We start from the raw sequence: 26589 nt of genomic DNA on the forward strand, positions 1-26589 counted from the left end.
ACGGGAGATTACATCTGTCCATTTTCATTCAGAGCCTTGTATATGAGAGGGAGTGTAACCATGATTAAACCCAACACTGCGACTGTAAGCAGTACAATAAGGAGATTTGGGGTTCATTTTATCAATGTGATAGCAGTAACTTTCATGTACCACCACTATGGCAATGAGCATGTAATCCCTACTAGCAACAAGCATGTAACCCCTGTCAATGAGCAAGAAACAACTGACAATGAACATCTTACCCCTTTCAACAAGAAAGAAACCCCTGGAAACTAACACATATGGGGGGGGGGGGGTACAGTAGTGTTTAAAAAACGATTATACAGGTTGAGTAACCCTTATCCAAAATGCTTGGGACCAGAATATTTTTATATTACCAATGAGGTATCTTGCCTTTATGTTGTACAAACACATGAAATACACACAGATAAATTTTATTTGTGCATGAAACAAGGTATTAAAACATGAAACAAAGTTTATGTATTATCTCAGGCACTTAATGTGAATGCCAAGCAATCATTTTATTGCACATATTTAGTGGCAGTTACATATAATTTCCATAGTAGTGGCAGTTATATATCATTTCCCCAGTAGTGCCTGTTACATATCATTTACCCAGTAGTGCCAGTTACATATCATTTACCCAGTAGTGCCAGTTACATATCATTTCCCCAGTAGTGCCTGTTACATATCATTCCCCAGTAGTGCCAGTTACATATCATTTCCCCAGTAGTGCCAGTTACATATTATTTCCCCAGTAGTGCCTGTTACATATCATTTCCCCAGTAGTGCCAGTTACATATCATTTCCCAGTAGTGCCTGTTACATATTATTTCCCCAGTAGTGCCAGTTACATATCATTTCCCCAGTAGTGCCAGTTACATATCATTTCCCCAGTAGTGCCAGTTATATATCATTTCCCCAGTAGTGCCTGTTACATATCATTTCCCCATTAGTGCCAGTTACATATTATTTCCCCAGTAGTGCCAGTTACATATCATTTCCCCAGTAGTGCCAGTTACATATAATTTCCCCAGTAGTGCCAGTTATATATCATTTCCCCAGTAGCACCTGTTACATATCATTTCCCCATTAGTGCCAGTTACATATTATTTCCCCAGTAGTGCCTGGGGAAATTTCGGAATAATTTGAATAACGGATATTTGGATAAGGGATACTCAACCTGTATTTCCTATATAATGTACACATTACAGGTCATTTAGATGAATAAAACATTTTTGCTTGGCAATTTTCACACCTATCTTGACAAATTCACTTGGTTAAGGCAGTGTTGTACATGTGTGTGTTAATTCTGGATCTGCTGCATACAGAGCAATGACTACATATTTTCTTATTTATTCTGATAAGTGAACTGTGCTGTAGTCAGTACCTTTCTGAAGTGACACCTCCATAAGGACCCTGTCATTGGGGTTAGAGCTCTCTGGTTGCAGGGGACTGTGCTCTCTCACGGCGCAGGTGCTGGAGCTTTTTGAGCGGACCATTTGGGAGTTGCAGGCCTTGATATCTGGGGCACTGAGTCCGGTCCGAACTGTTAGTGTAATGACTCCTTTCTTCACTTGCTGAGGGGAAGACGCAACAGAGTGTCATGTATATGTACCATATGGGCATTGCAAGCACACTATCTTACATCAATCAGAAATCTGTCACTTTAAAATAAGGAATGGTTAGTGTAAAAAATGTTGCACTTACAAAATGAATCCCAAAAGTTACCTTTAGTAAACACATACAGTATAACCATGCATATAGGCAGTAGTTAAAGGAAGTTAGTAAAACATGAAGGGTTTCCTGGAGATCCGATCTGAAGCTGCAATCTGCAGTGGATCCACACTAATTTAAATGTCTGAGAGTGATCAAATATTTGTGCAAACTAAACAATGCAACTGCCTCCAATGTGTGTTGGCGGGGTAATACTTGTTTAACACTTGTTGGCTGTAGTAAAATTGCAAATTTTAATTGCAGCTAAAACAAGGAAATGTACAGTATTATACCATCAGGTTATGAAAACAAATTGCAAAAAATATTTCATAAAATAGATATTAAACTATTTCCTGTTTATGATTTATAATTATATATGCTATTTATACATCACCACCATGGCCACATGAATTCATGTTATATATGTAATTAATAAAGAAAAAATAGTGGTGGCAAAACTGCTTTTTTTTTTTTTTTTTAGCTATTATAGCTTAAATGCCACCACTTTAAATATTTTGGGCTTCACTTAAAGTAACCCAGCTCCACTTGGAAGCTACAATTTCGCATCCTGCCAAAACCATGCTAGACTGGGAAAAATCTAAAATGGTACTGTGCAAACAGAGAGATGCCCAGGTTCTGTGTGCTGTGTCAAAGCCAGCAGTATATTACCTCCACACAGGGAAAAAGAAATAAATACATTTTCATTTGCATCGCAACACTGTTTGTTCAGGTGAAATTTTGCACTTTTAGCTAGATTTACCTAACTACTAACACAGGCTATGGCAGCTTTGAATGCAAGTCTGTTTACAGAGATTATATTTCCAATTTACTCATGCTCTGAAACCAAGGGGATCATTTTGGTTGATTCACTCCCCCGTGTGTTCGCACGGGGGGAGCGATGTTTTTAATCTGTGCATGCGTATAATGAATTTTGTGCATGTGCAGGGTCCTTGGGCGAACGGACTCAGCCAATTGTATAGTCTCCAATCCGTTCGCACAGACCGATGCTGGCCGATGGCGTGGGGCGGCGGAATCGGGTGTCACCCATGGGAATGCCCAGTTTCATGGGCATCCCCATGAAAATGCTGGGTGTTCCCATGGGATTGTGGGCGGGAGGAGGTGTGCCGGGACGGGCAGCTGACGTCACATGACGTCAACCACCTGCCCTGTCTTCAGCCTTAACCCCACAAATATAAGTCAGTCTTTATTGACTTATATTTGCGTGACCTGAAGAAATCATTGAATAGTCGGCAACCATTAATTGATTTCTCGCCAGCCGGACATGCAAGGGATGTGTCTTTGTGACACATCCTCTTGTATGGTTGCGAGGGGATACAGCGGTGGCGGGGCGGGGCGGAGAGGTGGACCCTTTGGGACTCGGTAAGCTGTGAGCTTCGCAGCTTACTGAGTCAACCAGAATCAGGGCCCAAGTGTACTCAATTGTAGGAGATGCAGATGTCTTACGCGATACAGTTGCATCTCGACTTGTGGCTGAAGGGGAATGACTTTTCCGATGGATCTAATGTGCCTAGTATGGTATAATTGTGCAATGCTTATGTTGATGATATCACACCAAACCTATGAATATTTGTGTACAAATTTGCATGGAGTGAATATATGCATTTAACTCTGGGCATGCAATATAGAAGCAATTACGGTTGACTTGCATTCAACTGTGCTTCAGCCCCTTGCGCCACTGAAGTCAGCTGATAAAATGTTATGTCTGCAATTATATCTATGAAAATGTTATTCTTATAGCGGCTGTGGTAGTTATTTAATTAGTTTAATTGTAGTTTCTGGGCCAGGATCGCACATCAGTGTCAGCGTGGTATTTACTCCCTGCTATGTGGACTCTCAGAACAGTTCATGTGTCCCGTGCCAGAACGGATGTGCGAGCATATTTTACTTATCTGTGTTCTTGGATGCATTAATTATAGGAGATGATTGCTTATTAGGCCAATCTTAAGGATTTGTTGTTTTCAATTATTGAGCCACAGCTGACAGTTTATCTTATGGAGTAACTTTGTTTTCCTTACTTAAATAAAATAACAGAAAGCATATAAATATTCATCATTTGTAATCAAGTAATGTAAATGAAATCTCCCTGTTGATTAACAATTTGGCCCTTATTTTATTCGCCTCTCTCCCCTGCGTGTCCAGGAGCAACTGCGCTTGCGCATATTCCGTGCTTGTTCACTGTCCTGTTCGCACATAGCAGGCGTGGGAAGGCAGCAACGGGCTGCACCCATGGTAATGGTCAATTCCCATGGTAATTTGGCGATGATGAGGGGGCAGGCAGCTGACGTCAGCAGATGTCAGCTGCCCGGCTTCTTTCCAAACAGGATGCTCGCAGATGTAAGACACCAGACAGGTGTCTTACATCTGTGAGCGTTATAGAATTCAGTGACCATCAAATGATTTCCTCCCCGCACGCAAGCTGCAGAATGTATGGTTATGCTAAACATCCATTCGCACGCATACGGGGGAACGCGGAGTGCGAGGGGGACGGCTAAAAGTGCTGGCGGCGGGTGGCATTTTCATTGACTCACAGCTTTGCAAGTCATCCAGAATGAGGGCCTTTGTGTGTTATTAGTTTTAAATGAATTTGTTTTCTATATTGAATATTCTTCATTATTTGTCTCATCTGACAGTAGTGACACAAAATATCTAGTATGTGCAATATTACATATACTACATCTAGCGATATTTGTTTTTGCCTGGAATTCCCTTATCTGATTATGGGGTGGTGACACGATGTTGTGGGGTGCGGACAATGTGGGTGTTAATGCAGCGCTGCCATACAAAACATAGTGGCCCAGCAAGGCTGCACAGACAGGGAGCTACCCTTAACATATTAGTGATGTGGCTGCAACATTCTGCAATTGCATTGCGGAGAGGGACTGGGCATGCGGGGTGGCCCTCCGCATGATAGTGATAGCTGGTGCTGAATTAGGCCCCTGTGCAGCTGTCTTTTTCTTGGTTACGGAACTGTTAACTATCGCAGGTGATAGGAAGGGACCATCACAAAGTCTTCTGCAATTGCATGCTCATCCTCAGCGATGATGCAATAATGAGGAAGATGGGGTTGACCTATGGCTATGCAGACTGGCTGTTGCAGTACAAAGTGTGTGGGAAGATACACCTGCTTCCATAAGGATATGGATATGTACGCTGATAAAAATGACAGCTGTGAAATTATACACATTTATATGACACCACTATCCATACTATGGCCCTTATTCTGAATCGGACGGTACGGCCCGCGTGCGGCCGTACCGCCGATGTTTTTAGTCTGCACATGCGCAGAGGTCAATCTGCGCATGTGCAGCCCCATTCGCCGCAGACGTATTTCGTCCGCCGCAAAGGGGGCGTATAGGGGCGTGAGGGGCTTCATACCCTCATTTCCCTATGTATACGCCCCGCGTTTCATGGGCGTTCCCATGCAAACGCGGGGCGTATGCATGCTAATCAGGGTATGACGCCACTGATGGGGGCGGAAAGCTGACATCGCCGGATGTCAGCTCTCAGCCCCCATACAAGCTATCACACGGACGATTGTCCGTGTGGTCTCAGCTTGCGGGAGCTGCTGTGGCGTGCGGCCCTGCCTTCGATGGTCGACGACCATCGAATGCAGGGGGCAGCTCCCACCATGGTGGAGGCGTACGCCCCACCATTTTTATGCGGATCGCCAGCCGTCCGTGTACGGACGGCCGTGGCGATCCGTCTCGTGGGCGGGGATTGGTTTGTGCGGCCGGAGCACCGTGTGCGGCTCCGGCCGCACCAACCAGAATAAGGGCCTATACGCTGCGTATAGTATGGATAGTGGTGTCATATAAATGTGTGTAATTCTGCATACAGGGAATATGTATATTTTTATCCCTGCACACAATGCATATATTGCGTTCTATGCATCAGCTCCTGTGTGGTGGGCACTTGGCCTTTACTTTGCATTTTTCATTGTTTCTAAATGACCCCCTGTGATACAATCCTAAAGCCTAGAAGGAAATCATGAGCAGCATTGTATAATGACAATATTCACCTTAAATTTCTGTAGAGCATCATTATGTGTTAGGCCATGCATTGACTCTCCATTCAGTTCCACAATTTCATCCCCTGTAATAAAACACTTTGGAAAGTTAATTATATGCGCCATCTGTTACATCATTCTCTATCCTAAACGCAGCAACCTTTAACAAGCTTTGTTAGAATGCAATGATAATCCATTATGGAAGACAAAACATTATGTGCCAATGGCTGCTTGAATTATTTACACAGGTTTTGTTTTCTTAGTCTCTTTCTTTCATCAGCTTTAACAGATAATTATAATTTATCCATCCATAGCCAAACTAACATTAATTAGAGTTGCACATATAAACTATGAACTTTTATGTTTCAAATCCTTTTAAGTAAGTCTTTGGTGTAATATTTCATCTTTATTTCATAAATAAGGTTCTACATAAGTAGTTACATACTGTCCCTGCTACATATTATATCCTCCCATCACTATTTGGGATACATGTCTCTATGAGATACTGTAAGTCTACAGTATTGATCTGCCACCTTCTAGTGGAGTATCTGTGGGGCAGCTACATCTGCATAACCCTGGGGAAAGTCTCATTCTCTATTTTGTCTCATGGCCAATTAGGCCAACAGGAATTTCTGCACATGCAGGTCATATAAAAGCAATGTCTAGGTGCTATAAGTGTAAACTTGGCAATAATATGATATTGATGATGATGATGATGATGATTAATGTAGATTTGTTAGGGGTATACATAAATCAGGGACAAAATACATTGAAAAATGGTTGGGTCTGGAGGCTGGGTCAGTTGTGAGTAGGCATTTGTCTCAGTATTATTGCTAACTATGAGTTTGGTTTTCATAGAGCATTTAAAGGTGTGAAGTCTATGAGAGAGCGTGAGCCGGTGTGGTAGGGAAGTTCATGAATGGAAGAGAGCAGGTCAGAGTTAGCTCTAAGAAGGCAAATATGGAGATTGAAGATGCATGAAGGGTGGTGTTCTGAAAGCTATCTAGATAAGATTAATTTAATTTATTTGAATTGGATTCTGAAGGACAGAGGGAGCCAGTATGGAGCGGTGAGGGAGGGACAGAATCCCTCTATATTTGTGAGAATAATCAATTAGTAGGAGGCACAGAGCCATACTAAGGTCCACTGCCATTCACATGCCTTTACTGTCCACTTAGGGAAACTGTTTTCACCTAAGGTTCTGTCTAGTTCCCCTTTTATTGCTTGGATACCAAAGTGATCTTCAACAGCAAAGTATATTAGTAAGTCTGGAGTTTCCTGGAGCTGTACAGCTCCCAGAAAGTCTTGGCTGTCCTAAACTGCTTCAGTATGCTCGTGGCTGTAGTAGAAAATGACGTGCCTGCATACCCATGGCTGCTAGAACATAACAGCCTGCTAACATTTGCAGAACTTGTGGAGATCATGGCCAATACAGCCAAACAGCTGCTCTGGTGATGTTTTCTTGGTAACTTGTGGGGATAGGAGACTTTGCTGGCTATGAACCCTGCAGGACAATGAAAGGCTATTCAATAAAATATATTTTTTCCCTGTGCTTAAAAATATGAGTTTCAGGAGTGGAAACCCATTGATTCTGCGTAAACTGCAGAATCAATGGGTTTTCCCTGCATGCGGACCCCCTATTATACTACTGCATTCACATGCATGGTAATTCCTGCTAATTAAGTTATTGCAATAAATAGTACAAATCATAAATAGAATGCAGGACTAGACTAAGACAAACTAGGTGATCCACTACCAAAATACAGCTTAAACTAGATGAATATACCAATCAAAATTTAGAAACAGTAAAAACAATTGTGAGAAACTTTTCTGTCACTGATCAGAAACTGGACAACTTGCGACTCTCCAACTATTGTGATACTTGCAGCATAAGTGCCTGCATGCCTTCTGAGCTGATCGGTGGGAGCAGGGCCGGTGTAAGGCTTCTCAGCACCCTAGGCAAAACTTCAACTTACCCCCCCCCCCAATACTGCCACGATACCTACTTTCCAACCCCTTAAGGCATACTTGCCTAACATTCTTGAAAAGCAGGGAGGCTCCCAAAAATCAGGTGGTCCTCCCAGCCCCTGGGGAATGTGGGCAAGTCCCCTACTTTCCCTAAGGGACCCCTTTGACCAGGAGGAGGGCAAGGAGGAGGGCCAGCCAAGTAGGGAAGTATGTCGGTGAGGTCTTAGAGGGTTCACACCCACCACCTGCACAAGGATCCTCATAGATATCTTTGATTTTTTTGATAAGCAGATAGGTGGCACCCCCCCAGATCCCGGCGCCCTAGGCAGCTGCCTAAAGCTGCCTAATGGTAGAGCCGGCCCTGGGTGGGAGAGTCGTTTTACAAGAGGTGAATAAGCAAAGGATGACCTGACCTGCAACAGACTGTAGCTCAGTCTATTGTTTTTGCTAAAGGGAAATCTGTATAATTTGCCTCAGGGCTGGCCCTCGCCAATTTCATGCCCTAAGCAAGATTTAGCCCCTAACCTAACCCTAATTTTGAAACACTGCATGTAACACAGCAGTTAGGGGCTTATTGGCTGGCAATTTAGCTTTGTCCACTTTATCTGTCTCCGAGGCTTAGTACATAGACCCGTGTTCCTGAGACATGTCATATTACTTTAATTCTACTTATACTATGTCAAATTCCATTGATACTCTGTAAATTTCCTGTATGGAACGGGGAAACTTATGTGATGCCTCAAAAATAAAAGAACAATTACAATATTATACACACATAGACATGTAGAAGAGGAATAAACACTTTGGAAACAGTTACCTTCTTGTAGTCTTCCATCAGCAGCAGCTGCTCCATCTGGGAATATTGTCTTCACGTAGATACCAACTGGCCCATAGATGCTGTCCTTCCCGCCGACAATACTGAATCCCAACCCCTAACAACAATGTAATCACAGTTACTACAGTACATAACTGTCTGAGCTTTCTTTTTTATTTTTGACTGAAACAAATGACAATTCTTTTATAGTAACATGTAACACACAATAGTATATAACATGGATTATTTATTTATTATGACTCTTTTTCACTACTGAAGTTTGTTTTAAAGAAATAAGAGAGTTCTTATATAATTCTGATGATATTCTAGAACCGGAACCTGGCCCAGCAACCCCATACCTTACCAGATGTATGTAATATATCTGGACATCTGTGCATCACAGAGTTGATAAGGATTAAACTCAGTGGCGGCTGTTTTTGACTGAGCTGCAGCCCCACCTCTGGAGCCGCAACGGCACTGGCATATTTATAATGGGCACAGTGTATGCGGTACACATGGCCCCCTGATATCCAAGGGGCCGTACACCCTGCACCCATTTCTGTCAATACTTACCCTCCCATGTCGGCAGCAGCAGTGCATGGTATGAAAATGACGCGGAAGACAATCACTGTCTTTCCCTGCGGGCAAACACGACGTGCGAGACCGCGGATCACCGTCGCCCAGAGCTGTACACATGCAGCGATCAGTGCTCCATTTCTAAATGATCTTGTCCGATCACAGTAATGGTGTGAAAATGCCCATGTTTAACCCGCTTAACACTACTTTTGAGTTCAAATAAAATGTAAATCCAGACCTAGAATGGTATACAGCAGTTCCCGGACTTAGGTTCAGAGAATATGTTAGACACAAGAATTATAGGAGTAATCAAATATTAGTTTTCTGGGTGTTTTTATTCTAGTATAATTTCCAATGTGCAGTCTCCTCTGCCTGCATGAGGGGAGCAATTGCACTAATCTGACTGTACATGGCACCATTTGCATGATTAGACCACAACCCTTTTCAGTAGCCAGACACCCATCACTCACTATGGTCCTATCTCCCTGAAGTTCAGGGAGAGTTGCTAAGAACATATATACATACTTGTTATCATGTATGTAATATATGTGCTGGATCGATCTCCCGGGGATTGACAGCGCTGAGAGCATCTGGGAATCAGCATAAAACATTACACACTGTTAAGCCCACCTCTCAGTCTTCAATTGGCTAGTTCCACAAGAGTACGGGGAGGTGGGCTTTACAGTGTATAATGTCTTATGCTGGTTCCTGGGCGCCCAATGCTCAGTGACGGCAGCCCCAGGGGGATCAATTCAGCACTTATATTACAGACATGATAACATGTATATAATGTATTAGCTTAGTGATCCCCTTGTACTTCATGGCCGGCGCAGCCGCTGCTACTTATAACAGTAGTTTGCCAGTGACCGCTAATGCCAAAGCATCCTCAATGCTTCCAATCCTGGTTTCAAACTGCTATGCTTAACACCTTTGATAGGATTACCGTATTTCAGGCTTTCCTGATACCAACTATACTGTATTTTTCTAAGTACATAGACAAGGCCTTAGTAGACGATAGATAGATAGATAGATAGATAGATAGATAGATAGATAGATAGAGTTTCGACACAAACTCTGACAGTGTAGTATAATAATCTTAAATTAAACAACCTTAATGTCACATAAAACATCTGGGGCCAGCAGGGCCATTGACATACATGAATCTCCTTGTTGTCCTGTCTATACTTAATGTAGAAAAAAACATATTAAACAGATCATTATTTGTCAATTATGTAACACGTCAGTTTAACAGAAGTCCTTCCATCCCTATGTAAATGCCAAACATCACACAAAACAACCGAGCTGTCTGCACGTTCTAATAATAATATGGTGCTCACCTTGCCTTGGCCTTTCATTAAAATGATATTGGAAATAACAGAGGCTTGTGCGGAGCTTCTGATGTTCATTAGCTGTGCTGAACTCAGGGACCTTGATGAACGGGAAACACCCTGTAAGCACGGAGGATTTAATAAGATAACATTGATGTTCCCATTTTATCCTTCTTTTATTCATATAGCTGATTTGTTCAAACTCCTAATGGGGAGTATAATGAAAATACATTTGTTTGACTCTAATTAGGTTTGATGCGGAGCGCACGGACACAAGTGCAGAAATTCTGCACAAAAACATTTGGTTTGTTTATTTACAGTTTCTTATATAGCGCAGCATATTCCGTTGCGCTTTACAATTGGAAACAACAGTTGCGCTTTACAATTTGGAAACAAACTGGGTAGAAACAAACCGACATAGAGATAGGAGGGCCCTGCTCGTAAGCTTACAATTTATAGGCAACATGTGGTTTATTTACAATTGTAGCAGCACCTTATCTGTCCTTGCTTGCAACCGGCATTAACCAAAATTGGTCAAAATTGAATATGAGGCCTAATTCATTTCAGACCTGATCGCAGACAAATTTGTTCTCAAAATGGGCAAAACCATGTGCACTGCAGGTGGGGCAAATGAAACCATGTGCAGTAAGTGTTAGATTTGGGTTATTTTGATTCTGTGCAGGGTAAATACTATCTGCTTTGTTTTTACACTGCAATTTAGATTTCAGTTTGAACACACCCCACCCAAATCTAAAGGTATACACACAAGGTGCGATTTTTGCTAGAAGACGATTTTGACTAAGTGATTTTGACTAGATGCACTGGCAATTTTGTCTATGTTCACTATGATAGTCTGCGATCTGCTCAAAATTGCCTTGCCTGCAGTCTATATTACTAGGCGTTTCTGACTTAGTGGGGGTGTGCACTGGGATCGGCTGCATGTTTAAAACCATGCAATTGTTGCTAAACCTCTATTATTATTATTATCAGATTTTATTTATAAGGCGCCACAAGTGGTTTGCAGAGCTGTACATAGGGTGCATAATTACAATACAGGGTACCAGGGCCACTAACAGGGGGGTGCCGTGGGTACAACTGTCCCGGGCCCAGGCCTCTGGAGGGGCCCGGGCAGCTGCCCACAGTGGCACGGCACCACCCCCCTGCACCCCCACAATGCATCTCTCCCCCCCTTAGCGCCACCCGGCACCCCCCGGCCAGGCATGCACAATACACAATGCAGCCTGCAGAGCACCAAGCCTAGGATACAGAGGGGCTCGGCGCTCTGCAGGCTGCACTGTGCAGTGAGTGCTCCGAGTCCCGACTGTTGGAGGAGGGAGAAGATGCCGCCCGCATACTAATTGGGGGCGTAGGGGGAGGCGGGGTGCCGGCGCACGGGGGGGGGATGTGCCGCTGGGGGCTCGGGCTGCAGGTCAGTCCCGGGCCCCAACATTACTAGTGGTGGCCCTGCAGGGTACACAGAACTAAACATAACAGTAACTGAAGAACTAAAACAGAGCACAAGTAAAGGTGCCCATACACGGTGCCTTTTCACCGTGCAATGCGATGAGCGCTCCCGCGGGCATCTCATCGCACAGAACAAAAAGTATGTGCTGCACATACTTTTTTTCTGCCCTCGCATGTCATCGCACGCAAATCGCATGCAAAACCCATGTGTTATGATGCAATGCCATCCAGCCCATTACAGGTGCCATCATCGCACTGTGTATGGGCACTGTAACAATTAGCAGCACAATTCTTAGTAAACAATACAGCTGAGGTGTAGGGGCACAGAGGAGTTGTCCACATGCTACCAGGGGGCAGGTTGTCATTGGCAGAGATGAATAAACAGACGTGAGAAGAGATGTGGGTATAGATCGTAGGTGAGTAAGAGAGCCATAATTAAAATGCAAGAAGAGTGCAGTGAGAACAGGATGGAATAGGGGGATTTTGACTATCTAGTCAAAATCACCTGCCAAAATTGCACTTTGTGTACACCCCTTAACTCTGCACATGTAATATGTGGAGAGAAAGTTAAGGGGTGTACACACAGAGAAGATCACATGGTTTTGCCCATTTTTAGAACAAATTTGCCCTGCATTCAGGTCTAAATTAGGCCCATGGTGTAGGAGAGAGCATATATTTACTCTTCTGTATAACCCTGTATAGCTGGAAGTTGCTTGCATCAACACAACCTCAATGGACTTTTGGGCCAGATGTACTAAGCTTGAAAAGTGATAAAATGGAGAGTGATAAACAGCCAGCCAATCAGCTCCTACCTGTCATGTCACAGACTGTGTTTGAAAACTGTCAGGCAGGAGCTGATTGGCTGGTTGTTTTTCACTCTCCATTTTATCACTTTTTTAAGCTTAGTACATCTCGCCCTTTGTCTAAAAAACCATGCAGCATTAAATCCCAGTTATGCCTGGTCACTCGCCAGTGGAAGTGCATCTGAATCACCCGTGCTTACATGTGCAGTGTGAATGCACAAGATATTCTCCACAAATTGGTGTATGTCTAACTATGCATCAGGCTCATTGTGTCCACACGTTTTCTACTTCATAGCATAACAAACTTAAAAAGATTTTAAAAAAAATACAACTTCGGCTAGGTACAAATCAGAACAATATTTTTCAGACGATCTACAGATCGTCTGGCCTACATATGGTGCGGCCCAGGCAGGATATGTTCAGGGACACTGGAGTAGTCCCCCAAATCCACTGAAGAGTGACCAGATCTCCCACATTCCCACAACTTCTTAGTGAAGTGACATGATGAGGGAATTGCAGTTCCATGTGGAGGAGGATAATGCTAAATGGACTTCTCCTGCTTGCTGGACTTTGGAAAGGACAATTGAATTCAGAATGGTTTGCTGGTTTTGTCCAGTTTGTCCACTTAAAATAAGTGTCAATATTGGGCACAGATCTGTCTGGGGATCCTCTGTATACTGGATCTCAATGTTTGTGACCCACACCACACAATACTGATGTTTAGTCATATATGTATTTATATATATTTATAAATAGTTACTTACCACATGGACAGCCCCTGTAGGACAATCCAGCTGCTGAGATAATGACTTCCTGTTACTACACAGGTTTGGCAGTTGTCTCTCTCTGTACAGTGATTGTTGCTTGGTTGCAAAAGGGTCTATCTCACCAATCCAGTACGGGTTCACACCTAATACACAAAGCAAAACGAAAAAAAAAAAAACAATCTTCAACACCGTTGTTTGTAAGTATTTTTATATCTCTGTTAAAAACTGTGCAAAGGGATGTTTTTATGACTATTCTATTTTATACTGTGTACTCTGGCCCCCATTTCATTCTACCTGGCCTGCTTTCACCATGACACCATGTCCTAGAGAGACAGCAGACATGGAAAGCAGAACTGTTGCTGTAGATATATTAGCTTCAGCATCGCATCCAGTAAGAAACATTTTGGCTCTGCCATGATCAACCTTCCTGAAAATGCCACATATAACAAAACAAGGCAACTGATCGGCAAATTGTCAGTAGGTTAATCTTGGAGGTTGTAATGCCAGGTACACATTACAACCATTGGCTTGCCGATGGTTGGGGCAATTGCCCAGCACCAGCAGAGTTTGCCGGAATACACTACACAATGGGCCTTATTCTGGTTGGTGCGGCCGGGCCGTACGCGTACGTTCCGGGGTTTTTCATGATCTGTGCATGCGTACAATCGCCAATGCGCAGGCGCGAACACTCCACAATGCTTACGGACGGGTCTCTACGTGCGAAAAAACCTGTACGTGAGAGTACGGGCATTGGGGGCGGCATAGGGGCGTGATGAGGGGAGCGGCCGAAATAATGAGGGAAAATGGGCGTAAATATGGGCGTACATGGGGGTGTGCACCAAAAATGAACGGTGCTACTACCGCACGATCGCCTAAAGCACCGTTCATTTCGGACACAAAACAGGCGCCCGCCAACCGCCAGCTCAGACCACCCCTACAGATACCGCATGCCAGCGTGCGCCTGGGTTTGCTAATTTACGCTGATTACTACTCAAACACATACACCTGAATGTAATAACCAATGCTGCAGTCTATTAAGTCCAAACCATGATTTCACTACCTGCAAGCCACACACATCACTCAAACACATTGGAAGCTTATCTTTCTATACTTCTCTACATTTAAAGGTTTGTTTAATTTAAGGTAAAAATCTTTTTAAGACCTGCTTATATATGCTAAGGTAGGTATTTGTTAAACAGTTATACACATTCACTACATGCTTTCATAGACTTTACACAGTAGCACACTCAATCTACACAAGTCGACATGTGTCAACGTGTTCACTCTAATACAAACATAGGTTTTGTATTTAGGATACAATAACATAAACCACATCTAACACCTACAAAGTATGTTTCAGCAATGTTTTAAGGCCATGCCCACTATTTTGCACACAATCTTCAATTGAGTTAATAGAAAACAATAATTGAATAACAATTAGAATAATTAATTAATTGTCAGAATTGTAGTTGAAAGGCAAGATTTGCAGGTCCATATATGTGAAGGGTATGCCAGCATGCACGGACGTACGCTCACTCTCACGAGCGGTGACATAAGCTGAGTTTTCTATTGAAAACAATAGGGACCCGTCCGTGCAAGCTTGCGTACGCTCAGATAGCCGCAAGAAGTCGGTGGGAAGACGGACGAGAGACGTCCGTAAACGGTGGCGTACGCTCTGTTGTACGCCAGTTGTCGGAGTGTAAGGGCTGGTCCGTCCGTGTACGTTGGCGTACGCTCAATTGTACGCCACTCCCCTTCGACGTTGTTTCTGCCCGTACGTATGCGGCTGATTTGTGGGTGGACTTAACCCCAACGGCCGCGTACGGAGAGCGTACGTTAATAGCGAACGTACGCACGTTTGGCCGCTCCGATCAGAATAACCTCCAATGTAACTAACGATGGACCTGCCTTAATGCCCATACACACTAGAGGATGTGTTCAGTGAATGATATTGCTGAGCAATTTCCATGTCCTGAGCAAAAAAATTGCGCTAACTATACACACTGATCCATATACTGAACAATGAATGATCTAGTTAGAGTCTAGTAATATGCAGCTTTTTGTAAATTACATAATTGAGTTTCATGTACAGACGACAGAAACCCTTGTTAACGACGCACAAGAGTGTGCATCATTCATTGCATGCACACTAGCTGATATTGTGAACGATATCGATCAGAAAAAGGCCAAAATGAACAATATTGTTGAAAATATGGCCAGTGTCTATGCACCTGTAGTCACACTGCATTGGGTTGTACAAAATATCTTCTGATTGGCTGTGTAACACTGCCAACCAGAAAATATTGCATGTGACCCCCGGAAGTGTGTAATCAGATATACACACTAGCTTTTGATACAGTACCACACAAGAGGTTGATAAATAAAATGGTGGACCTGGGACTAGGTGCAAATATCTGTAGATGGGTAGGGAACTGGCTGTGTGATAGAGAACAAAGAGTGGTTGTGAACAGTGCAGTATCAACTATGATACCAGTACTAAGTGGAGTGCCACAGGGTTCGGTACTGGGGCCCATCTTGTTTAACATTTATATTAACGATATAGGGATGGGGATTCTCAGCGATGTATCCATCTTTGCTGATGACACTAAACTGAGTAGAATTATTGAATCAACAGAGGATGTGAACATACTTCAAAATGATCTTAACAAACTAGATGAGTGGGCAAAAAAGTGGAAGATGAGGTTCAATGTGGATAAATGCAAGGTTATGCATCTCGGGAGACGTAACCAGTGTGTAAGTTACAACCTAAGCGGGGAGGCATTAGGTACTTCAGCACTTGAAAAGGATCTAGGAGTCCATATAGATAATAAGCTGGGGTGCAGTGTTCAATGTCACATTGCAACAAAAAAGGCCAACAGAATTCTAGCATGTATTAAAAGGGGCATGGAAACTAGGGACTCAAAAGTAATTATGCCACTGTACAAGGCATTGGTTAGACCGCATCTTGAATATGGAGTACAGTTCTGGGCCCCACACTATAAAAAGGACATCATGGAATTGGAAAAAACCCAAAGAAGAGCAACAAAGCTTATCAGGGGAATGGAGAATTTAAGCTATGAGGAGAGATTAAGCAAGCTAGGACTATTTACACTTGAGAAGAGACGTTTAAGGGGGGACATGCTCAACATGTACAAATATATCAGGGGCCAATATAAGGAACTCTCAAGCACTCTTTTTACTGCAAGAAAGGAAACTAGGACACGAGGGCACGAATTTAGATTAGAGGAAAGAAAATTTCGTTCCCTCAAAAGAAAAAATTTCTTTACGGTCAGAGCAGTCAAACTTTGGAATTCTCTTCCTGGAGAGGTGGTGTTGGCAGATACAATAAATACGTTCAAAATAAGGTTGGACAAGCATTTATTGGATAAAAATATCCAGGGGTACTAATAAGAACCATATTCTTTTTTTTACAAGGGATAAGCTATTAAAACGTAGGATGAACTAGATGGACGCAAGTCTTTATTCAGCCTTATCTACTATGTAACTATGTAGGTCCGGCTCTACCATTTGGCTGCTTTAGGCAACTGCCTAGGGCGCTGGGATCTGGGGGGCTGGGTTGTGTTCCCCTGCTGTCCTGACTCAGGTACATGCAGGATCAAGCACCCCCTATGCTTGCATCAATGCCCATGCTGTGCTCTATCTGGGGGAAATTGATCAAACTTTCATTCTTTATGACATATTTAATAGCTCTCATGTATGTTACTAAATAATCTACACCTTTTAATTAAAGTTGTTAATCCTCACTGTTAAAATCCAGAACTTGCCCCTATTTTAAACCAACCTATCAAAATGAGTATAATATCCCACACAAAAAAAAAAAATACCCATACTGAACAATAACAGAACATACTTGTTGAATTACAACGTGTCCTAACGCATGGAACCTTCATTTGGAGCAGGCAGTGATTTTCCAGTTTATTTTGACTATCTACAAAAGCATTCATAGTCGCTTCCTGAAAAAGATAAAACGTAATACAGTACATTTTTACAATTTTTGGTTATCATTCATTTTATAATGAGTAATGGAACGATGTTGCTTTAAAACCATAAAGGGGTTAAGACTGCGGATATGTTTGCTGTGGTCTATCTGTCTACATCAATTTTGTAGACAAAGATCTTGCAAATCCAAGTGGATATTATGAAAGGAGCCACAGGCCAAATGTGGTCAAGTTCTGGCAGTCTATCTTTTACTTATAGAAAACATTTGCTGTGTATAGATTCAGCTCTAAGGGGGTTATTCTTGTCCATTCGCAAGGACTGTACTTAGGGACCTATGTTTTGCGTATGTGTATGCGCAGCCATATTTCTGCGCATGTGCATACGCAGGGTGCATGCGGCCATGGCGAAGAGACTGTTCGCTGGGTGCACGCACCCAAGGCTACAGCCGGGTGGCGGATAGTCGCGCCTATGTTATGCAGCGCTACTACTGTCTGCAACTGTTGTGAGCATTATGCAGCACTACTACTGACAGCAACTGCTGGGGGCGTTACGCTGCACTACTGTCAGCAACTGGTGAAGGCACTACACAGTGCTACCTCTGTAAGCAACAGGTGTTGGAGTTATGCAGTGCTACTACTGTCAGCAACTTGTGAGGGTGCTATGCAGTGCTACTACTGTAAGCAACTGGTCTGGCTGTTACTCAGCGCTACTACTGTCAGCAACTGGTGTGGGCGTTACGCAGCGCTAGTACAGCCTGTGTTGTCCAATTATTATACAGGGGGAGCAGCCTGTGGTGTTCTGTTATGATTATATAGGGAAAGCAGCCTGTGTTGTCATGTTATATCACTATTATACAGGGGGAGCAGCCTGTGGTGTTCTGTTATTATTATATTAATTAAATATTATTATATTAATTAATATATTATTTTAAGAATGAAAAACCACCATTTAGCCTTATGGGCCAGTGCTCTGGACCTGGCCCCCAGGCTAAAAGTTGCCAGTCAGCCCTGGTTGCCGACACTGACATTACTATTATTTTGTTCCATCATTTTTATAGGCTGGTAACTTGCAGGCAGTTGCTCTTTGGTCTCTCTGGTTCAGTGCAGTGGTTGAGTGTTCAGATCCACACACACGCTGCAGACTTGGGAGGAAAAGCTGCTGCCAATGAGCATGTGTGTAAACTAAGTTACTTATACTGTATGTTGGGGCTGCATCTCTGGTGAAATCTGGTTAATACTACTTATATAGTGGTCACGTGTTGAGGCTCTGCCAAGGAAAAAATGCTGTGTGAGGGGTTTCAGACAATTTCTGAAGGTGAAGCAATTTTATCACAGCAAGATTAAAACCAAAAGTATGCCAAGCTACCTATTGCTTATTATTGCAGCTAGGAGAGTGTGAGGGGTTACAGTATATGTAGGGTTTATTCTCAGTAACTACTACAGTATGTACAGCTTCCAGGTAGTATGTGATTGATAGCAGCAAGCACAACGTGACATAAGCCAGCATGCATCTGTTCAGAAGGGGTATTGCCTTTGTATTATCCCATACTCCAGTGTTTCTTCTAAATTGTGCAATCCACACTACTGGTTGCTATTCAGTATGGATAGGTGTTTAGCATACAACGGCATATAGACACAATGCCAAGGATTTCCAAACCATCTTATTATACTTTGGAGGGAAGATTTTTTTATTATTATTATTTTGGAGACAGACATAGAGATAGAATGACTTAGTGGTTAATGTCTGACTATATAATAATGACATTGAGAGAATTGCTGGTGACCCTGGCTCAAAAATCAATCAGCGGTTACTGTATATCATTTTTCAATTTTACTTTGCTGACTTCTAAATAAATGTAGCCATGATTCACGCAAATCGCCAAACCCCTGGACCTCACACAGATCCATGATGCTAGTCTACTCCAGTTGCACTGCCAAAGGAAATGTAGAGGTAGGGTAATATGCCCCCCAGGCGATGGAGGAAAAGAGCCAGTGGTGGTTCCGGAGGTGCGGCTGCAGGCCAGTCCAAAATTCAATAGGGAAGCCACATCAACTGCTAGTGAGTCTCAGCCCACAATGTTTGGCAGTATTTAGGGTGGCAGTTGGTGTGGCTCCCCTATTTGAATTTTGGGCTGTGCTGCAGCCCCACCTCTAGAGTTGCCATGCGATTCAATCCCAATTCAATTGGGATCAAATCGGGTTTGAATCGAACGGAACGTGAAATGCATTCGATTTGGATTATATAGTACAGATCTGTACTATATAGTCTTGCCTGCACAGTCTATTTTACTGTTCGATTTACACTAAATAAGGACTCTGCATTAAATGAGGCTGAAAACCGTTCGATGTCCATTCAATTTCGATTAGATTTTAATTCGATTTTGACTATATTGTCAAAATCAAACACAAAATCTCACCGTGTGTACACAGAATAAGTCAGATTTGGAATTTGGAACAATCTTGTAATATTCTGGCTATCATGGTGATAATTAATATTTTGTTAAACTGTAGTATCAACTTTTTTAATCACTGCTTTGACAAAACAAAATGACACTTATAACATAAATAAATGTATTAACCTTTGAGTCCTATGTGAATTTTTCAAAATAGGTTTGACAATTGCCAATTAAGCATTTATATTCTTCATAATGACCTGTTATGTTTACCTTATATAGGAAATGGAATCTTTTTTTTACACTTTTTATTTGAATTTATATAGCAAATGTGACAGACACTGGCATTTTTAGTGGATGTTTTGCACATCTCACATAGATATTGGCACTCAAAGGGAAAACATTAAGGGCCAGATGTATCAAGCTTCAAAAAGTGATGAAGTGGAGAGTGATAAACAACCAGCCAATCAGCTGCTATCTATCATTTTTTCAAACCCAGCCTGAAACATGGCAGGTAAGAGCTGATTGGCTGGCTGTTTATCACTCTCCATTTTATCACTTTTTGAAGCTTGATACATCTGGCCCTCAATCTTTTGATCCTTTCAATCTTTTGACCATTGTGCAAACCAACAAACAGTGTACTCTGTATAAATAGGTCTATCCACACAAACCCTCACTTACTTTAAGAGATGGCTTGCTTGGAGTTTTATCACAAGAGTCCGCTTTTGACAAGATTATTTTCCTGTTCACCGGATCTGGTAATGCGCTACAGAAGTTATCAGCTGGGGCTAGCTCACATTCATGTATGCTGTGGCGTGACATCTCGGAAATCTCAGAGTACTTTTCCTCAGGACTGGACCCATCATCACTGTTCTTGGCATTGCAAAGTATAAGAGACTTGGATATAGAGCGAAAGTTTTTGACTTTCTTCATCTTTTTCCCGCCACCATTCTGTCTGTCCATCCTAAGTGAGGACATAAATATGCTGGATCTCTCGTGACCATATTTTTTGGGCATCTCAAGAAATGTTTCTATTTCACCAACACTGTAACGTTATTGCTGGAAGTACAAAGGAAATTATTATAATGTAACAGTTTGAAAAATAGAACTCATGATTTTATTTCATAATACTGTGTACAGTAGTACCATTCATGGTTCATACTCACTCGTTATAACAGCATTATTTTTGCTACAGTATGTTAAATTTTTACACTGTACAGATATATCCACGGTCATCGTTACTGTACCAATAGCCAGGTGCGACTTTAGTGGCCATTGGCATAATTCTCTTGCCACAAGTGTGCTTCTAAGTGGGAGTCAGTGACGTAGCTAAAGAGCTCTGGGCCTCATCGCAAAATGTGAAAAGGGACTTTTTTGCTTTTCACACACTTATTTTATATCCACAAGGTAAAAAGGCCAAAAATACTGTTTGCATGCAAAGAACATGGTAGATGTCAGATGTAAATGTGCTGTTAGGGGGTCACGTGCAGACAAATATTCCAGGTTATTCTGCAGCATGCATAGTGCCAGTAACAGTAGGAGGAACATACTTTGTATATCTGCACACTGTTATGAAGTTCAAGAAATATCTACCGATGTTGCTGACCAAGCAGCTAATTCAATTGTCTATTTTTGTGAAATAGTGTTTGAGTTTGAGAATAATGTTTGAGAAATACAGCACTAAATTTAATCTTACACTAAATAAATCATCACGGTTATGTATTCATATTTATGTTGATGTAATTGTATGAAATACAAATGTAAAGTGTTATTAAAACTTTTATAAGATGCCCCAGGCCAATTCTATGTTTAACTATGCAAAAATGCAAATAAAGATTATATATAAAAAAAGAAATAGTGTTTGAGTTGCAGGTAGAGTAGCCATAAGATTTTGACAAATAGGATATCTGGATTATGGACACAGTAGACAGCGCCTAGGTTGACAGATACTCAATGGCATACATAGGGGGAAATTTACTAAAGGAAATTTGTAAAAAATAGGTGTATTTGTATTTAGAAATACACTTATTTTTGACATTTACTATCCCGAAAATACGGCAATTCGTATTCGGATTGATGTGCTATCAATATGAATACGAATTGCCGTATTTTCGGGATAGTAAATGTCAAAAATAAGTGTATTTCTAAATACAAATACACCTATTTTTTTACAAATTTCCTTTAGTAAATTTCCCCCATAATGTGCACCTCCCCTTTCTTCCCTTCCCACAAACTTTTTGTCTTCCCTTCCCACATATTACCTGCTAGTTGTCAGGGGTTCTGTTTATTATCAGGGGGTCCCTCACCATGAACCCCTCCACCGGCCGCTGTTTGCTCCTACCCTTTACATAGTATTGAAAATTTCCCTCCTATAATTGCCACCAACTCATCTAGCATCCTTAATAATGGTCTCCTCTGAGGTGGCAGCCATTTTGGGAGGGATATCTCTCCCACAGTGCTGCTTCTCAGGCCTGGGGCACCTCTCTGCTTCACTGACAACAGCATGGCTCGGGACAATTGTCCCCACAGGACAGTCAGCACCTCCAAGTCACTGAATGGTCTGTGGAGACTGTTGCTATGCCACTGTCGACACCATATAGTCAACATGCCTTAGGTTGACAGGTACAAAAAGGTAGACTGATGAAAGGTCAATCAACACTGCTTAAAGTTGACAGGTACAAAAGGTTGATATCACAATGGTCAACACACAACTGGTCGACACAATGTTTTGCCAACATTTGCTTGATTTACTATCTATGTGTACTAGGAACAGAATAGTAACCTGTGGTGAGCACTGTGGTAGCAGAGTGGCAACCATGCCTGAAGTGTGGTTGCATATATCTAAACATACAGATCATGTGTGTGTTGACCATTGTCATGTCAACAATTTAACCCTTTTTTACCTTTCAACCTTAACCTTCGTTGACCTTTTGTACCTGTTGATCTAATGCATGCTGACCAATTGGTGTCTATCTTTTTGGCTGACAACCTAAATACTGTAGTGAATAATTCTATACTACAATGAACTTTTAGATGCTTTATATTGATCTGGCTCGCATTTTGAAAAGTTGTTGCACTTCAGCTAAATTGACATCTCATGACTGCATGTCACCGCTCAGGCTGTTACCCATACCCCCCCCCCCCCCCCCCCCCCCAGTCAGAAGCCCATTTGTGCATTGCAGACAAATGGGGCAAATGCACAGAGAGATTTGAGCAAGAGATGTGTTCTGAGCAATTTAGGGCTTGATTCAGACCAGCTCACTATGCTGCATATATCCGCTGCCATTGCCCTGCCAAACGAACCCCCACGAGTGAACCCTGCACTAGCATGCGAGTGGTTGTTTACGCTAACACATCTGCTCACATGTGGACGCACGGAGGAGAAACCATTTGATGGTCGCTGACTATCGAAGAATTTCTCCAGTCTTCGCTCTAAAAGGTAAGTCTATACTTACTTCTCAGATGCCCGCTTTCTGCCAGAATTGGGGGTGGGTGCTGATGTCATGTGACATCAGCCGCCTGCCCCGAGGATGCATAGGCAAGCCTGCGTTCTCCGTGGTAGGACCAGCATTTCCATGAGCGCACCCACCGTTAAAAAGCTGGGTGGTCCCCTACGTCTGCTTTGTTCCTATCCCCTACGCCTGCTTTGTTCCAGTGCATTGCAATGGGGCATACACACTGAGCAATTTCTTCTTAATTTCTATGCGATTTCGCCAAAATGCTTAGAAATGAAGCAGATACAGTATCTCCCCATGTGTATGGCCCAATACAGTAAGAGATCAATGTTCAATATACTCACATTAGTTATAATTCGGTGACCTTTAAACATTGTAAAGGTTTAGAGTTGACACTTAATATTACAAAGTATATTTCAAACACTCAGTCTTTGCAATATTCCAGAAATGCTGCAATATACATATTTAGAAACAGAAACATTTCTTGGCGTGCATGAGTTTATATATCTTCTCCTGGAATAACTTGGACACAGATCTCGTTTAGACTCACTGTGTCCCTAATTCATGCAGACTTTTCCTGTAAATAGATCAAGCAGAGTTTGTTACTGCTTACTCTGTTCTGTACACAGTTTATGTTTAATTGCATATACTGTATAGTACAAAAATGACTGTATATATTTCTTGTGGTTATATGTGTTGACTTTTCAGTTGTTTATATTTTAGAAGTGCTCTTACATTAAGAAATAAGTGTTAAATAATGACAGAATAAGAACACAGAAATGTGTCACTGCTTTAATAATATGTTACAGCTTTATTGCGCACCGGGGCCTAATTCACCTCTGATAGAAGGACAAATTTATTCTCAAAATGGGTAAAACCATGTACACTGCAGGTGGGGCACATGTAATATGGAGAGAGAAAGAGAAAGTGAAGCCAAAAGGATATGTTTCACCCTTCTAGGATATGGCAGGGTTGCCAACCCTCCCGGAATGGCCGGGAGCCTCCCGAAAATCGGGTCCCCCTCCCGGCCCCCCAGAAAGGTGGTTCAGCTCTCCCCCAACACACACACACACACACACACACACACACACACCCCCCCCCTGAATGTCCCCGGTAGCATAAGCTTTAAATTGCCCCGATTCGCTGCTTTAGTGAAGAAGGGGCGGGGCTAAATAGGCAAATCGTGCTTATTTAGCCCTGCCCCCTCACCGGCGACCCGCATATTGCGGGATTTGCATTACCAGGGGCAGGGACTAATGATGTCTCCATCAGGCCCCGCCCCCAATAAGTGCTGCTGACGGTCTGTAAAAATCGGCAACCCTGGGATATGGACAGAGGGAGCTGTGAATACAGAGATTGAAGATAGGAGCAGATTAAGAGGTCATTTTGACAGGCTTTTATCTAGTACAGGTACTTTTATAATGCTTAAATATCCACCACATCACACATACATTAAATATTAATTTGTGATTGCATTCCATGACAATATACTGCATGCCTCATAACCCGGTACATTAATATAGGTCACAAGCTTCATAGTTCAAGAACTTTAAAAGCAGCTACAGCGTATAGTATTATTTCCCCAGTTGAGGTGAATGTACAACAAGCTCTACAGCCCAAGCTCACTTTTAGGTAATAAATGCCCCAGTGAGACAGGTCTGTGCCTTCAGACCTAGGTTATCACTACTAACTTGTCCATTATTTGTTTTTTATTATTACTTATTGCAATAATGAGCATAACATTAACAGAAATACAATATATGTAGGGGTGAATTTACTAAAATTTCTAAAAATGAAAAGAGGTGATGGCAACCATTCAGATTCTGTATTTCATTTTCTAGGGTGCAATAGAGAAATTAATCAATCTGATTGGTTGCTATGGGCTACATCACCTATTCATTTTTAGAAACTTTAGTAAATTTACCCCATTGTGTATAATGATCCTAGAAAAGTGGAGCATACTGTAACCAGGATGGATGCAGCAAAATATAAAGAAAAGGAAATTAAAGGAAAGTGTGGAGAACAACAGTTGCCACCACCTAACAAACTGATGCTGGGTACACACCAGGACGACTAGGGCCCGATCCCCTCAATCTAGATCCAATTCCTGACCAATTGGATGTAGATTGTGTGGTGATTGGGCCCTTTTCTGTCCTGGTGCGGACCGATACCGATCCGATGCGCGGTCCCGCGGGTCGGTCGTTATTCAGATCCTACCTGCTGCAGGTAGGATCTGAATAACGACCATACTGCCGGGTGTGGGTCGCCATTGGATCGGACCCGCTCACGGTGCACATCGTGAGCGGGTCGTGCCCCCCCGCATCATCGTGAGCGGGTCTGAAGAAACACTGACGACCCGCTCACAATGTGCATCGTGAGCGAATCGTCGTGGTGTGTACCCTACATTACTTACACATGTCACCAGTCTCCCAATGTCCTAACATTGCTCCAAGTTACAGTATGTAACAGAACCATGAGGATGATACTGTAGATGTACTCCTGCTTGGAGCAATAAGGATGAAGGAGGGGTGGAGAACAAGAGACTAATGGGGCCTACACACAATAATAAGCCATTTTCTAAGCCATTTGTCTTCGTTTCTCTAGATCGCTTAGAAAGTAGGCATACATCGCTGTGTGCGTAGAGCCCATAGCGATAGCAATGTCCGGCCCCGCACGCTGCAATCGCCGGTAGATGAAGTATGAGCATGTACCATAAATGTAGTCATCAGCCGTGTTCTCTCTATTGAGAACACGGGCAGTGACAGATCACTGGTGCAGCGCTGTGTGCTGAGCGATCTGTGCTTAACTAGATCACTCAGCACACTGCTCCCATCGCCCCATTAGTGCCAGATGTACTAAGCTTCAAAGAGAGTGGTGAGTGATAAACAACCAGCCAATCAGCTCATAACTGTCAGTTTTTTCAAACACAACCTGGATCATGACAGTTAGGAGCTGATTGGCAGGTTGTTTTTCCCTTTTAGAAGCTCAGTGCATCTGGCCCAATTGCCCTTAATATAAGAAATCTGCAGCTCCTATATATTGTAGAAATGCTTGGGCATTTCAACATTTTGGGCATATGTCCAACTCATACTCAATTACATGTTGTGAAATATATAGCTATTATAATGCTTTAATGTGTATTTCTAGTAATGTGGCAGGATGCAATGACTTAATAACACTGGCAAAACTATATAACAGAGAATCAGTGAGTGAGGTAATGTCTTTCGGCCAAAGCGTCACCACTCCTGGCCATATAATTGTAGGGTATTTGTGCATGAGGTCAGCATAAACGGTACTTGTGTACTAGCACGGCATCCAC

At 42.5% G+C, this 26589-nt stretch overlaps 1 protein-coding gene across 1 annotated transcript in view; it reads right to left on the bottom strand.

Annotated features, from left to right (window-relative positions):
• IL16 (interleukin 16) overlaps positions 1 to 26589 on the bottom strand; it is a 98910-nt gene that overhangs the window by 36917 nt on the left and 35404 nt on the right. The window contains exons 3-9 of the mRNA XM_083184033.1: positions 20497 to 20874; positions 17335 to 17437; positions 13461 to 13606; positions 10439 to 10549; positions 8529 to 8643; positions 5756 to 5829; positions 1391 to 1580 (exon numbers count right to left, since the gene is read on the bottom strand). Coding sequence (XP_083040159.1) covers positions 1391 to 1580; positions 5756 to 5829; positions 8529 to 8643; positions 10439 to 10549; positions 13461 to 13606; positions 17335 to 17437; positions 20497 to 20832 — 1075 coding nt within the window. The 5' untranslated portion in view covers positions 20833 to 20874. The remainder of the gene's footprint in view (positions 1 to 1390; positions 1581 to 5755; positions 5830 to 8528; positions 8644 to 10438; positions 10550 to 13460; positions 13607 to 17334; positions 17438 to 20496; positions 20875 to 26589) is intronic.

Source organism: Crinia signifera, chromosome 4 (assembly GCF_055691185.1).
Source record: "Crinia signifera chromosome 4, ASM5569118v1, whole genome shotgun sequence".
Lineage (NCBI taxonomy): Eukaryota > Metazoa > Chordata > Amphibia > Anura > Myobatrachidae > Crinia > Crinia signifera.